We start from the raw sequence: 16,167 nt of genomic DNA, 5'->3' as shown, positions 1-16,167 counted from the left end.
ATTTTCTCCACCACCAACAGTGTCCTTAAAGTCTAACCTCTTCCATCCTCGTGTCTTAATAACAAATGCTGAGATAATAAACTTCTACCGCTTCCTCTGAGGCTTCCACTCCGTTTTGCTGACAAAGTCAAATATCCACCAGGAATGTTCTAACTGTCTCTACTGTGAAAGTACTCCCCCACTGGTGGTTTGTAAAAAAATAATTTCCTGGGTGCTTTCTTTAATTTTATCCATGAGACCTATCTCATGTGGCTCTGATTCTTCAGTCAGTGAAATCATGCATTCCTAACAGGTACTGTAAGTATTGGTTATGGTAATAGATTAACAGTCCAGAGGTTGAGAGTTTGTCACAAGTTATGAAATTAAATTCAATAAATCTGATAATATAGACTGCAAGGTCAAAAAACCAGCTCACCACAACTTTCTGAAAAAAATCTAGGGATGGGCAATAAATGCTGCCCCAACCAGCAACAGTCCACATTCATGAATAAAGAAAAGAAGGTGCATCACCACCACCAGGAAATGACCATAAAGACTGGAAGATTCTCATAAAAATCCACTTATTTCACTAGTATCCTTTACAAATTGACGTTATTGTTCTAAACAAGACATACCCGTTATCCATTTTTATTTCCAGTCCAATGCTGTATTTCCAGTGTTTAGTTATTAACTCCTTAAATGTGTTATTGCCTCCCAAATCACCACCCCCTCGTGTGCAACTCCCCATATGAATTCATCCAATCAAGCTCCTGTTTCTCTAACAGCATTGAAATTACTCTAATCATGACCACTAGTTACATTTTATGTGATCGACATTCTGGTGCAATATCAACCAGTCCATTCTCTACAAATCTCTCCTCTGTTCCTCAGCTTATAAATACTGCGCTCACTTGATCTTATTCTTCTATTCCAGTGTAATCAGAGAATGTGATGCTGGAAAAGCACAGCAGGTCAGGCAGCATCCAAGGAGCAGGAGTGTTGATGTTTTGGGCATAAGTCCTTCATTCCTGATGAAGGACTTATGCCCAAAATGTTGATTCTCCTGTTCCTCAGATGTTGCCTGACCATCTGTGCTTTTCCAGCATCACACTCTCAACCCTGATCTCCAGTATCGGCAGTCCTCACTCTCTACTACTTGTAATCAAAGAATGTCCAGCAATGCCTTTTGATTCCTTCCCGTGCACCATTATTTTAGGAATCACATTGACTCCTTTCTCTTCCTCATTTACCTACTCCCTGTTAATGACATTGTTCAACTGTGGAGGCATCTTCCATATTTCTGCAGATGTCCAGCTTTACATCTTCAGGATCTTGTTTAACTCCTTAAATTGTCTCTGTTCAAGTTTGACATCCAGTCTTATTGGTGTGCAAGTTCCCCTAATTAAAGATGGCAAAACCTTAAGTATTTTGATCACACCACAAAACTCTGAACACTTACCACTAAATTCTTCTTCTTCCAGGTTATGTCTTAGACTGAGAGACTGTACAGGCATCAGTATTCAATTTGACCTCATAATGACTTTACAATAACATAACCTCAAATCCTAAGCTGTAATTTTCCATTTCCGTAACCATTGTGGCCTCCAGTGCCAACTTAGCCTAATTTCCACTGAATCCCTTATTCATGTGTTTGACATTTCTCGGCACAATTATTCTCATGCTTCCCTGGCTGACCTCCTTTTCTATTTTTCAGATCAACCTAAATTTGATCTGAATCTAAATCATGAACTATCCTACATTAAGTTCTTCTTGCCCCTCATTTTGTTCTTGCTGATCTGTGTTGACTGAAATTTAAGTTCTCATCCTTGTACTTAAATTTCCCTTTGGCATTGACTTTCCCTATTTTTCTGTGTGAACTCTTCATTCTCTGACTGCCATCTCTTGTGATTTTCCTTCCTTTTAACCTACCATTGATAATTGTTCTTATTGTCACCTAGACCCTGTGATCTGAAATTCCCTCCCTAAATTTCTGCACATCCCTTAGAAATGGCACAGTTAACCACTGTGAGAGGTCTTTTCATTCATGCTAATTAAATTTATTTGCATATTGCCAAAAAATTAATCGTAACCCTCATTTATCTCGAATATGTTTAGCCAGTGGCTGACACTTAACCTTTTCAGTTCTAATACGTGGACCTTTTAATTGCACAATTCTAGCTACAATCTTCCTGATAAAGCACAAATGAATATACACCATTTAAATCTTTTTATATCCTTCCTACAGTGAGGTGCCCAAAACTGCATGCACCACTTTGACTGAAAACTGACTTCTTCAGCAATTCCAAATATTATTTAAAGGAAATGCTGGAAATGTTCAGCAGATCAGGTGGCATCTATGAAGAAATAGGAGGAGCTAATGTTTTAGGTTGATTACTCTTCTTCAGAATGTTAAGATTGTTTTTCTCTCTCCATAGATCATACTAGACCTGCGGTACATATCCAATATTTCCAGCTCTGACCAACATTTCCAGCATCTTTACTATTTTACTGATGCATTATCTAGATGGAAAATGAGATTTCCATTCATCTTTTTATAAAAATGATCTTAGCAACATGTTTCAATCATTTTGATTTGTGCCTACATAGCTGGGTGACTCCATTGCATTTATGATAACACAATTTAAGTTATTTACTTTTGTCATACATAGAAAATATATTCCTTCACATTCTTCTATATGAAACAACATGTTATCTATCTACCCAAGCTAATTGCTTATATATGTTCCCCTGTAGTCTTTCATAATCTTCATGATAATTGCTATACCCACAATTTGGTGACCCCGTGAATTGTTTTCTTTAAAATGCCTGACACTGAGGTTGTAATAGGCACTCGATAAATGCAAGTTACTCCTTTTATTATAGGATGCCTATTTCATAATATATGCTTAACGTTTTATTTTTACGCTTTCATATATTATGTGCAAAGGAGATCAAATGCTCGAATAATTGTATGTATGTGTTCACATCACTAAAGGCAAATAAGTTGTCGCAATTATAACAAATTAAAGTTTGGCATTTTATTTTATTTGTAACAAATGCTTATCTACTTTATTCTTTCTAGCTGGAATTATAGGGGACTGAGGTACATTTTAAGTCAGGAATTTATCATATTTTGATAAAAGTGTTAGTGACATATGTAGACTCAAAATGGTGGGTCTTTGGACATTGCTTAGTCTAGACTATTATGTGGTAAGCTAGTCTTATGAGAAAGATCATTTGGAAAGCAAAGTAACTCTCAGCCATCCATATGATTAGCTCTCATATCTGTTGTGACATTTAGACATAATCAGTAAACTTTGTATAGGCACAGATAATATAATTGAAAACCCATTGAAATAACTGCAACTTTTTGAAAATATAGTTTTTAATGAACTATTGTGCTACATGCCAAACTTTAATTTGTTATAATTGCAACAACTTATTTGCCTTTAGTGATGTGAAGGGAGTGAGGACTGCAGATGCTGGAGATCAGAGCTGAAAATGTGTTACTGGAAAAGCGCAGCAGGTCAGGCAGCATCCAAGGAGCAGGAGAATTGACGTTTCAGGCATGAGCCTTTCTTCAGGAATGAGGAAAGTGTCTCCAGCAAGCTAAGATAAAAGGTAGGGAGGAGGGACTTGGGGGAGGGGCGTTGGAAATGCGATAGTTGGAAGGAGGTCAACGTGAGGGTGATAGGCCGGAGTCGGGGTGGGTATGGAGAGGTCAAACCTCTCCGCCCCCACCCCCACTCCGGCCTATCACCCTCACCTTGATCTCCTTCCACCTATCGCATTTCCAACGCCCCTCCTCCCTACCTTTTATCTTAGCCTGCTGGACACACTTTCCTCATTCCTGAAAAAGGGCTCATGCCCGAAATGTCGCTTCTCTTGCTTCTTGGATGTTGCCTGACCTGCTGCGCTTTTCCAGCAACACATTTTCAGCTTTAGTGACGTGAACACAGATACATACAATTATTCGAGCATTTGATCTCCTATGCACATAATCTATGAAAGCGTAAAAATAAAACTTTAATTGACTTGAGGAAATTAATCTGAGGAAATTAATGCTGTAAGATATTAAATAAGTTTTAAAAAATGTTAAAACCTCTCATTAAAATTATGTAGGATTTTGCAGATCTGCTTCTTGTCTCTTACTTTTTTTGCAGAAATAGTTACTTTTTTTTCCCATTTACACAGGGAGAGTTGTGGGAAGAGAGAAAACCAGTCTAGACATGTGTCTAAAATCATGAGCAGTTCAAAAATTATCCAGCCTGAAATGAACAAACAACTTTAACAAGTTTGACAAAGAACTAACAGAGTAACTGAAAGTAATAGGATGATATGGTTATGTGGCCTGCCTTTGCAAATGACCAGATGGAATATTCACTGCTCTTAAGTGTATTTCTATTACACAATGTGGTATAATGCTGGTTGTCTTAGGAAACTGACTACTGTTTCATTGTACAAAGCTAGAGAGTAAAGAGATCCTGACAGACAATAAGGACCAATCATAACCCTTCCTTTTTATCCTTTGATTAGAATATAACATTTGTGATGTTTGTTGGTGTTGTGACTTCAATATTCCATCAGGTTAAAGGAATCAAATATCATTTGATTTGGATTTTTGAATTTTGAACAGGTGGCATACAGATTTTCTGTGTGCCTGAAGTGGTTTAATAATTAACTCTTGTAGCTCTGGTGATTTTAAAAAGAGTCCAGGAGAGATAGCTGGGGAGACTAACGGGAATTTGTTTACATTGGTAAATTGTTATGGATGATCAAATTGAATGGTGCAGTGCATTTGTTTTTCAAATAAAGGATTTTGGAATTTCTTTAGCACTTACAGAAAACACCAAAAGCCAGAAAAAAAGCCTTTGGGATTCAGTTGAACAGTTTTTGCAGAAGGCTTGGCTGAAGCTAGATGTGTATGCAACTACTTCCGAGGGAGGGAGGTAGTTTAGGAAGAAGTTACTTCGATGCCAGCGTTGAGTTTAAAAGTTTCAGATGAGAAGTGTTTGGTTAAAACCCTGAAGTGGTTATTTGAAGCTGAGAAGGTCTAAGCACAGTTGTACGATTTGATTAGATTTAGCATTTGATTTGATTTATTACTGTCATGTGTATCATATGTTATTGTTAATCTCATAAAGGTAGCACTATGTGTGTGTTTTTCAATGAAAGACCAACCTCATTAAAGCAAAAAATTAAACAGAATATGATCTGTTGAGACAGATTTCAGTCTGAGATCTGACTTGTACAGTGAAAAGTGTTGTCTTATGTGCTTTGCAGGCAAATTGTACTCTCTCTATGGCAGTAATATCCTCTCTGAGGTAGGAAGACCAAGACTGCATGCTACTCCAGATGTGGTCTAACCAAGCTTCTATACAGTTGAAGCAATCTTCACTCACCTGTACCCAAATCCTCTTACATTAAAGGCTGACATTCTATTAACGTTCCTAATGGCTTGCTGCACGTGCATGTGAGCCTTAAGGAGGATGTACAGCCTTCTCTCTTTACATCCACATTTTCCAACCTCTTACATTTAAAAAAAAGTTTGTACATCTGACCAAAGTAGATAACCTCATTCTTATCTACAGATCCAACATTCTTGCCACCTTACTAAGCCTCTTGCGAAGAAATCTGTCTGAAAGTACTTTACATTTTCCTCACAACCTACATTCCTGCTTAGTGTTGCATCATCAAGAAATATGAACATATCACATTGGTCCCTACATCCAAATCATTCATTTATTTTGTGAATAGCTGGGTTCCAAGAACTGATTTGTTCAGTACACCACTAGTTAAAACCTGCCAATGTGAGAATAATCTATTTATTCCTTCTCTGGTTTCTGCCAGTTAGTTAATTCTTAATCTATGCCAGTACATTACCTACAATCCCTTGTGCTTTAGTTTTGCTAACCAACCTCCCATGGGTCTCTTATCAAATGCCTTCTTAAAAGGATGCCCATCAATACCCCTTTGTCAATTTTGTTAACCTTCTCAGAAAACTCCAACAAGATTGTCAATCACGAATTCCCACTCTCAAATCCATAATGACTAGACCAAATCAGATTATTATTATCCAAGTATCCATTTATTACACACTTTAAAATAGATTCTTGTATTTTCCATTCTACTCTCATAAGGTTAAAATGTTTCCTATTTTCTCTCTCACTCTATTCTTATGTAGTGATATGGTATTTGTTGGCTTCCAATCTGCAGAACTTATAGAATTTTGGAAGATGATCACCAATATAACTAATTCCATTGCCACCTTCCTGTATGTGCATATCAGATCCCAGAGGCTTATCATCTTTCTGTCCAATAATTGCTCCTGTACTACCATCTTACTAATTTCCTTCAACTCTTCATCCCCCCTAGTCACTTGGATATCTGATTCTGGAAAATTGCTTTTATCTTTCTCAGTGAAATCAAACACAAAGTAATAATTTGGTTTTTCTACCATTTCTCTATTCCCCATTATTTATTCTGACACTGCTTGTAATTTATCTTAGCAAAACATTTCCTTTTTACTCACCTATAGAAGTTTTTACAGCCTATTTTCATGTTTTTTGTTCGAGTGTGATCATATTCTATTCTCTTTTTCCTTATCAATTAGTTTGTTCTCCTTTGCTGTTTCTCAAAACATCCCAATCCACAGATTCACAACAATTTCTGGCAACTTTGTATTCCTTTTCTTTAACAGCACTTCTTTTTGTCAGCCATGGTTGACTGACCTTTTTAAATTTTTGTATCTTAAAGGAATGTATAGATGCTGTAAGCTATATGATAGTTCTTTAGAGGGTGATCCATTTCACCAGAGAAAATCCTTTACCTAGTAGGAGAGTTCTGTGATTGCTCAAGTGGCGATCCCATTAGGGAAATCAGGGGGTGAAATTCTGCTGGTTGGAGTCATATCTAGTGCAAAGGAAGATGGTTGTGATTGTTTGACGTCAATCATCTCAGCACCAGGACATCTCTGCAGGAGTTTCTGAGAGTTCTGTTCTATGCCCAACCATCTTCAGCTGCTTCATCAATGATTTTTTCACCATCACAAGTGGGGATGCTCCCTGATAATTCCACAATGTTCAAGGCCATTTGTGACTCCTTAAATACTGATCCTACCCATGTTGGTATGCAGCAAGACCTGGACAACATCCAGACTTGGGCTGTTAAGTGCCAAGCAATGACCATCTCCAACAGGAAAGGATCTAACCATTGCTCCTTGACATTCAATGGCACTATAATTGTTTGGATCCCCACTATTCAATATTTTTGAGGTTACTATTGACCAGAAACTGAACTGGACAGCCATATAACTTCTGTGGCTACAAGAACAGGTCAGAGGCTAGTAATCTTGCAGTGATTAACTTAACTCACCAAAACCTATCGACTATCTACAAGGCATAAGTTGGATGTGTGATGGAATATTCACTGCTTACCTGGAAGGCTTCAGCTCTGACAACAATCAAGAAATTCAGCACCATCCTGAACAAAGCAACCACTACTGATGTTAAATAGCATCAGCATATGTTATCGACAAAATGAATTGCAGAACTTAAGGCTTCTCCAACAATACCTTCCAAACAATTTACTTCTGTCACCTAGGAGAACGAGGACTGCACATAACATGGAAACATAACGTCCTGTCTTGGAACGATAATTCACTGTAGCTAGGTCAAAATCCTGGAATTCCCTCCATAATACACTGTGTACTTGCACCACATGGACTGCAGCCATTCAGGAAGACAGTTTGTCACCTCCTTAGAGGCAGTTGGGGATGGGAACAAACACTGGCCCAGCCAGCAACATCGACATCCCATGAGTAAATTAAAACAACAAATCAATTTTCACTGCTCTGGATTTTGGTAAAAGGTCATCATTTCAGTTTGTGAAAATATGAAATTCAGAAATCTAATAAACTGACTTCACGAGAGAGACTGTCAAAATGGGCATACACATTATTCAGTATTTCAGGTGTTATCTGTTTCTGCACACTGTAGCCATATGGTGGATGGAGGGCTGACCAAGCTTTGTGTTACATCGTGCATGCTGTTCCAGCTGCATCCATCCAGGCCAACGGAAGCTATTCCATCAGACACCTGACCTGCATGGTAGATAACAGAGAAATTTTGGTGAGGTATTTGTTTCAGAATATAAAATCGCAGAGATTCTCTTGTAACCATAGCATTTACATAGTTTGTTTACCTGAAAATGGTTTTGCCTTCAACTGCTTTGGTCCCATGCTGTGGTATTTGTTGGCATCCTAATCTGACTGTCCACTTCCAGAAACGTACAGCCCACAGAATCCAGGCTCAAGTGGAAAGTTGGACCCAGATTTGGCTCAGTGGCATAAAATAAGGGTTAGTAGCTGATGGATCTTTTTTCACTGGAATGTTGTTTCCAACGGCTTTCTACGGGGCTCAATATTAGGTCCCTTGTTTTTTTTTCAAGGTATATGTTGTTGATTTAGATTTAAATGTCACGGGCATATTTAAGAGGTTTGCCAATGATGACATTGGCTGTATGGTTGATATTAAGGATGATATTAAGTTGTAAACTATGAGAAAATATCAATGGACTGGTTAGATAGACAGAAAAATGGCAAATGGAATCCGACTTGCAGTAATGTGTTTGTGGAAAGCAAGCCAGGCAAGGGAATACACAGTGAATGATCAGAAATGTTATTACACACCTCTGGAGCAGGTGAGACTTGATACTGAGAAATGTATACCAACACAGATCTTGTTATGCATGCCCACAGACCCCTGAAGGTAACATAAGATAAGCTAGTTCAGAAGGCATATTGGATACTTTCCTTAAATTAGCTGGGGTGAAGAATATCAAAAAAGGGAGGCTGTGATGGAATTGTAAATAACATCAGATGAAACCTCAGCTGGAGTACTGTGCAAAACTCTGGTCACAACATTACAGGAAGGATGTGATTGCACTGGAGGGGTATAAAAGGTATTTACACAGATGTTTCCAGGAATGGCTATGTTTAGCTATGAAAAAATAACTGGATAGACAATGAATGTTTTCCTTTGGAACAGAGTAAGCAGTGAAGACTAGCAAGGCCAGCACTGTTGCTCATCCCTTACTATCCTTGAAGATATGTTAGTGAGTTGCCTTCTATGTGGTCTAAGCATAGTTAAAAATAATTTTTTTATGTCTGTAAAATCATCTTTAAAATCCATTTTGGATACCTTTATCAGCTTCCTCCACCCAACATCCATTGTATTGCGATCTTTGATTTGCCTTGAGGTAGTTATATACATTTAAGTAAAGCTGTTGCTGGTAAACATCTCAAAATAGACTGAGATAAGGCTTCGCTACAGTAATTTTAATTGACCTGTAGTGAAATGTTGTTACACACATCTGGATCAAATGGACTTGAACTCAGGTTTTCTGGCCCAGAAAGGGACAGTACCATTTCACCGCCAAGAGCCTGAGAACTTGGCTGAACAAAAGCATCAGGACAATTAATACCAAGGCTGTCATCCCATGCATCAGTGGTGTATTTGTAATACAACAGCCTTGTGAATATTACAATGTATACTATTTTCTGTGGTCATTTTTTCTTACAAATCCGATATTCTTAAAAAAGTCTTGATTAACCATTAATTTGGAATGTCTAAAGATTTTGAAAGCAATTCACAATTAAACTGCCTTTTGTTTAGTGGCTGCCAGCAGCATGTTATTGTGTTGTTGCTAATGATTTAGTCGCAGTCAGAAGATATGTGGATGAGAGCAGAGTTCAAAATCTCTGATTAAGATAGGAGGAAGCGGACTGTGCTTGCTGTACCGCAGTATGATTAGAAAAAATAAATTATGGCGTGTGTGTATATAAAATCCAATGTAATTAGAAACTTAGTTTTGCTTTTAAAGATTGAATAGAAAAAAATGTAATTTCCTGTACTAAACTGAATTTTTTCCAACATTATATCTACAGTATACTGTTTGAAAATGCAGAAACATGTTTTCCCAGTGCTCTGGGAAATTGTGACAGCTACTGAAGTATCAGTTAATACTGAAGACTGTCCCCATTCACTCACATTCACTATCGTTATTAGTTATAGAGCGTTCATTCGCTGGGCACAGCAGTTGGACATTGCCGGCTGTGATCAGGTATTTTTTGGGACTGGCTTGGAAAAGTGGTTTCCGGTAAAGGCGGCGTTTAGTCGGAGCAGTTTAATGTAAGTTTTTTTATACGTTGAGGGGAAATTAGCCGCGCTCAGAATGGACATTCCAATCAAATGCATTTTTCTGTCTACTGTGTGCATCTTCACAGCGGAGGCTTACGGAGGTAGGTAGTTGTGCCTTTGTGTGGTCCCAGATAAGTTTCCCTTTGCAAAATTTATGTTTCTGGTATTTTTTTAAAGGACAAAGTCGGTCTTTATTCATTTATCGCTGGCGTGCACAACAGCTCCCTGCAGGAAAATGGGGTTAGATGGTGGATCCAAGGCTGACTGCGAGCCTTCCCGGGGGTTAGACCGATTTGAAGGGAAAACGCAAAAGCCACATCCCCCCCCAAAAAACTTCAAATCCCAACTACTTTAAAGCGAGTCAGCTTGAAAGGGAGAGGTTTTTTTTTGCATGCCTTTTGGTGCTTGTGGCTGCAGGGAGGGGGTGGGGATTGGGTTAACGACTTTGTGCAGTTTCAGAAGTTGGTGCTGGTTTGTAATTGCGTGGGGAGAAAATCCACCGGAATGTATTGAGCATTCGGTTTTCAGAAGGGACTGACAGAAATTTGCGTTTCTAAAGGAAATGGCATCTCTTTATGCGAGGCGTGCGTCCCGAGGCCACTTCTCACAGTACAGTAAGCAGCGCCTAAAGCGTGGCATTGTTCCCCTTCAGAAAGAGGCAGTTACAGCCAGCATTGAATTACAATGTGTACATACACACTTCCATGTCCCGCACCGAAAATAGCTCTGTATGCATAGCTGTAAACTTGCGAGATAATTTGGAAATGCCAAGTGAAAACATGTTAAATTGGGACACCCACCAAAGTTTTATTTCATCGTTAAGATGTGCAGTTCTGAAGGAGTCATACTAGACTGGAAACATTAGCTCTCATTTTCTCTCTCCGCTGATACTGAGTTTCTTCAGCATTCGCTTTCATATTTCTTTTTAAATTCTTTAAAAAGTGGACAAAAGTGCTAGTAAACGTGCATTTTCCAGTTGTCAGAGTTTAGAACTTAGCTGTGTTTGCCCACTCTTGTTCCCTGCCCTCCCTCATCCCAAAATGCACTGAATTTAAGATTTTCAAATTGATCTTAAAATCTAATGTGGCTGTCTGATCACTGCAAACTCCAAGGCTGAAATTTGATTAGATTACCTACAGTGTGGAACAAGCCTTTTGGACCAACAAGTCCACACCGACCCATTTCCCTCTGACTAATGCACCTAACACTATGGGCAATTTAGCACGGCCAATCCACCTGACCTGCACATCTTTGGACTGTAGGAGGAAACCCATGCGGACAGAAGGAGAATGTACAAACTCCACACACAGTCACCCGAGGCTAAAATCAAACCTGGGACCCTGTTGCTGTGAGGCAGTTGTGCTAACCACTGAACCATCATGATGCTCCAGATTGCTAGCTGTGTTTAAGTGCATTAAAAGTTTTCGTCACATGACTTCTCCCCACTGCAATGCCATGACGCTGTTAGCACATGCGCCATTGTAAATCCTACCTATTCCAGAGCTGTGTAATGTAGTCAACATGGATTTGTAGATGAGAAATCATGTTTGACAATCTTGGTGTTTCTTTTGGATGCTATGAACAAAATAGATAAAGGAGAATATGCTTGCATTTACAGAGAGGTTTTGATAAGGTCCTCTGCAAGAGGTTGATTATCAAAGTTAAAACACATTGGATGAAAGGTAATGTACAGGCATGGATTTGATTGGCTAACAGACAGGATACAAGGTAGGATTAACTGGGTCATTTTTGCATTGGCGGACTTGTGACTAGTGGGGTACCAGAAGGATTAGAGCTTGGGTCCTAGTTGTTGATAATATGTATCAATAATTTGATTGTGGGGACCAAATGTAATATGTCCAAAGTTATGGATAACACAAAGCTAAGCAGGAATTTGTGTTGTGTAGAAGATGTAAAATAACCTAAGAGATTTTGGATGATTTAGTGAGTGGGTCAGACCTAGGCGATGGAATATATTGTGGAAAAATGTGAGGTTATCTACTTTGGTAGGAGTAACTAGTACAGACTATTTCTTGAATGGTAAAAGGTTGAGATGTGGAGAAGGACCAAGGTGCTTTGTCAGTACGTCACTGAGGTTGACATGCAGGTGCAGCAAGCTATTAGGAAGGCTAATGCAATGTTCGCCTTTATCACAGGAGAACTTAACTACAGGGGTAATGAAGTCTTTCATCTGTTGTATACGAGCCTAGTTAGATTTCACCTTGAGTACCGTGTGCAGTTTTGGTCTCTTTACCTCAAGAAGGTTATTGCTGCCACAAAGTGAGTTCAACAAAGGTTCACCAGGCTTGATCCTGCAAAAGTGGAACTGCCCTATGAAGAGAGATTGGACAAACTAGGTCAGTGTTCTCTAAAGTTTCAAAGAATGAGTGATGACCTAATTGAAATCCACAAAATACTTAAAGGGATAGACAGGGTAGCTGCAGCTAAGATATTTCTCCTGGTTGGGCACAATTTATAAATAAAGTTGCTCGGTGAAAGGTTGTTTTTCTCAGTGGAGCATTAATCATTTAGTATGTTTCAGGTGGAAGTTGATAATGTTTTTGATTATCAATGTTGTAAAGAATTTTAGGGACTGTGCAGGTAAAAGGCATTGAAATGTTCAAAAAACATTATTTATGTTAATGATAGCGCAATCTTTATAGGCTGAATGGCCAACCCACATTCCTATCTTCCTCTGTTTTGTCATCTTTCAAGGTAGTCAATTTTTGTTACTTTTTTTTTAATGTTTGACTCTAATTTGTGAGGCAATTACATTTTTTTTGTGGCTCTAACAAAACAGATTGCATCCTTGACTCCTCTTGGACATCCCCATTCTGCAGCATTATAATTGTTTCCTTAATCCTCTTTTCTCCATTGCTATCTGTCCTTAACATGTAATATCCAGGAATCTTTAGCATCCAATTCTACCTTTGTGTCTAAGTAACCTTTATAATCAAATATTTGGTCACTCTTCTTCTAACCTTGCAATGTTTGTGTTTCTGCAAGTTATTGCGACTGTAATTTCCAAGTGCATTGTCCTTTCTATGTAATGATAGCCACCCTGGCTGTTTTGTAAGTAAAGCTTCAGCTGGAGTAGCAGTGATTGTTTACCTGCCAGTGAATTCAGTATATGTCTCCTGTACTACCGGGACAATATCACTTCAGGATAAACCAACTACAAGATTCACTGCAGCAAGCCAAAGGGAAAGATGAGATAAAAATAGCATTTTATGGGAACATCATTACCTATATGCTGTCTTCTAAGAAATGCATGCTAGTGGGTAAACCTTGCCAAGGACAAAATTTTGTGGCTACTGGAAATTAAAACTATAACCAGAAAGTACTGGAAATAGTTGGAAGGTCAGGCAGCATCTAGAGAGGGGAAAAGGAGTTAACATTTCAATTTTATGTCCCATCATCAGAACTGAAAAGGACATAACAGGCATTAAGAGTAAACAGGCAGGGAAAACAGGAAGAGGAGAAAAGAATAAAAGGGAATGTTCAGTGACAGATGGAGGGCAGAAGTTACTTAAATGGTAGAACAGATGATGATGCATCCAAAAAATGCTGGTCATTTGGCAATCTGGTCATGGTAACAAGGTACGTCCATGCCAAAACCACCTGAATCCTGAGACCATGTTAAACATACTGCATTCCAAATCTTTTCTTCGAAACGTAATGGCTTATTTTAATTTAATGTAATATTTTGTGTTGTCAGTGGCAAGTTGGTACAGACAGCCGGTTGTCTGATCAAATGACACGATCTGATATAAAATATTACCTGGATTGTACTTGTGACATGATTACAGATTTAATTTGATTGTACAATGCAAAGGAATAGGTTAAAATTTGAATTCACAATCCAACACAAAACTTTGAATCTGTGTGTAATAACCATATAAATCATAATACATCCTTGTCACAATCTACAAAGATGTTCTAGGTAAGGATGCCTGGTTAAGACATCAATTCCCGCAGTCCAGACTGATTCTCAAACCATGAGCTAAGCAGAAAGAGGTAACTGTGTTGCTGTTGCCACTGAATCATCACTGCAAAAATTCCATTCTGAAAGGTCACTGATGGTAGAACTGTGCATATACCAATCATATCCCTGTCTCCATCCATTCCTGATGTAACCCCATGCTTAATACCCTGCTGCTGGCAGCACAAGGAATCTCCATCGTGTGAAGGCTGGCAAAGCTTTTTAACCAATTTTTTAAAATTGCATTTTGAGTTTTAAGTTGTGGATTGTCATACAAGGGCAAGATGTCTGACAGACAGTTAGCAATTAGAGTAACTGGAGAAGAAAGTGAGGACTGCAGTTGCTGGAGTTCAGAGTTGAAAAGTGTGACGCTGGAAAAGCACAGCAGGTCAGGCAGCATCCGAGGAGCAGGAGAATCGGTGTTTCAAGCAGAAGTCTGAATGAAGGGCCTATCCCCAAAACATTGATTCTCCTGCTCCTTGGATGCTGCCTGACCTGCTGTGTTTTTCCAGCACCTCTCTTCTCAAATTAGAGTAAGCGATATGGAGGCTTTACTTGCAACTGAGGAAGCAGCAATAGAGCTGATTTCCTTCTTGTGGTCCTATCATGTCCAAAACGACTTGTATTAATATCGTGCCTTTAGCATTTAAAAGCAGAAGCCATTTCACGAACACAAAAATAGATTTTCAAGAAATAGAACCAAAGATCAGGATTTTTGAAATGGTCACAATGGACTGTTAAAGTGGTTGTTTTGATGAACATTTAAAAAGGAGAAGGTGCAGGCAGATAAGCTTAGGGAGAGAATTCCACAATGTGTTCCTGGACAGTGGGAAGGAGGTAAAGTTGCACTAGTGGTTGGAGTCAAAACAATTCAGAGTTCTTGGGCATTCTGTGACTAGACAAGAAGTGAAACCAGAAAGAAGGATGAGAATTTTAAGTTTGAGGCATTATTGACCAGTAAGAACAGCAGTAATGAATGAGACACATAGGATAGGGACGGCAGGGTTTGTAAAGCACAACAGCTGCATTGAAAAACCTTTAACTAGGGAGAGAATAGGGCCCCTCAAAGATCAGCAAGGAACCTTTGTGTGGAGCCACAGAAAATGGGGGAGATACTAAATGAATATTTTGCATCAGTATTTACTGTGGAAAAGGATATGGAAGATATAGACCGGAGGGAAATAGATGGTGACATCTTGCAAAATGTCCAGATTACAGAGGAGGATGTGCTGGATGTCGTGAAATGGTTAAAAGTGGATAAATCCCCAGGACCTGATCAGGTGTACCCGATAACTCTATGGGAAGTTAGAGAAGTGATTGCTGGGCCTCTTGCTGAGATATTTGTATCATCAATAGCTGAGATATTTGTATCATCAATAGTCACAGGTGAGGTGCCAGAAGACTGGAGGTTGGCAAACGTAGTGCCACTATTTAAGAAGGGCGGTAAAGACAAGCCAGGGAACTATAGAGTCTGACCTCGGTGGTGGGCAAGTTGTTGGAGGGAATCCTGAGGGACAGGATGTACATGTATTTGGAAATACCTTGACATGGTCCTGTCCCCCTTAGTCCAAGTGTCTCCACCTGCTCCTGCCCCACCGAACTCATCTCCGCATACCTTGACACAGTCCTGTCCCCCTTAGTCCAAGAACTCCCCACCTACGTTCGGGACACCACCCATGCCCTCCACCTCCTCCATGATTTTCACTTCCCCGGTCCCCAACGACTTATCTTCACCATGGACATCCAGTCCCTGTACACCTCCATCCCCCATCACGAAGGACTCAAAGCCCTCCGCTTCTTCCTTTCCCGCTGTACCGACTAGTACCCTTCCACTGACACCCTCCTTCGACTGACTGAACTGGTCCTCATCCTGAACAACTTCTCTTTCCAATCCTCCCACTTCCTTCAAACGAAAGGAGTAGCCATGGGCACCCACATGGGCCCCAGCTATGCCTGCCTCTTCATAGGATATGTGGAACAGTCCACCTTCCGCAACTACACTGGCCC

The 16,167-nt window shown here is 39.4% G+C and overlaps 1 protein-coding gene across 2 annotated transcripts in view; it reads left to right on the top strand.

Annotated features, from left to right (window-relative positions):
• Positions 1–10,151: 10,151 nt before the first annotated feature.
• srpx (sushi-repeat containing protein X-linked) overlaps positions 10,152–16,167 on the top strand; it is a 72,709-nt gene continuing 66,693 nt past the window's right edge. For both annotated transcript variants that reach the window (XM_043701581.1, XM_043701580.1), the window contains exon 1: positions 10,152–10,279. In XM_043701581.1, coding sequence (XP_043557516.1) covers positions 10,213–10,279 — 67 coding nt within the window. In that variant the 5' untranslated portion in view covers positions 10,152–10,212. The remainder of the gene's footprint in view (positions 10,280–16,167) is intronic.

Source organism: Chiloscyllium plagiosum, chromosome 12 (assembly GCF_004010195.1).
Source record: "Chiloscyllium plagiosum isolate BGI_BamShark_2017 chromosome 12, ASM401019v2, whole genome shotgun sequence".
Taxonomy (NCBI): domain Eukaryota; kingdom Metazoa; phylum Chordata; class Chondrichthyes; order Orectolobiformes; family Hemiscylliidae; genus Chiloscyllium; species Chiloscyllium plagiosum.
Note: the sequence above shows the minus strand (reverse complement) of the source record. Positions and strands in the feature narration are given on the sequence as shown.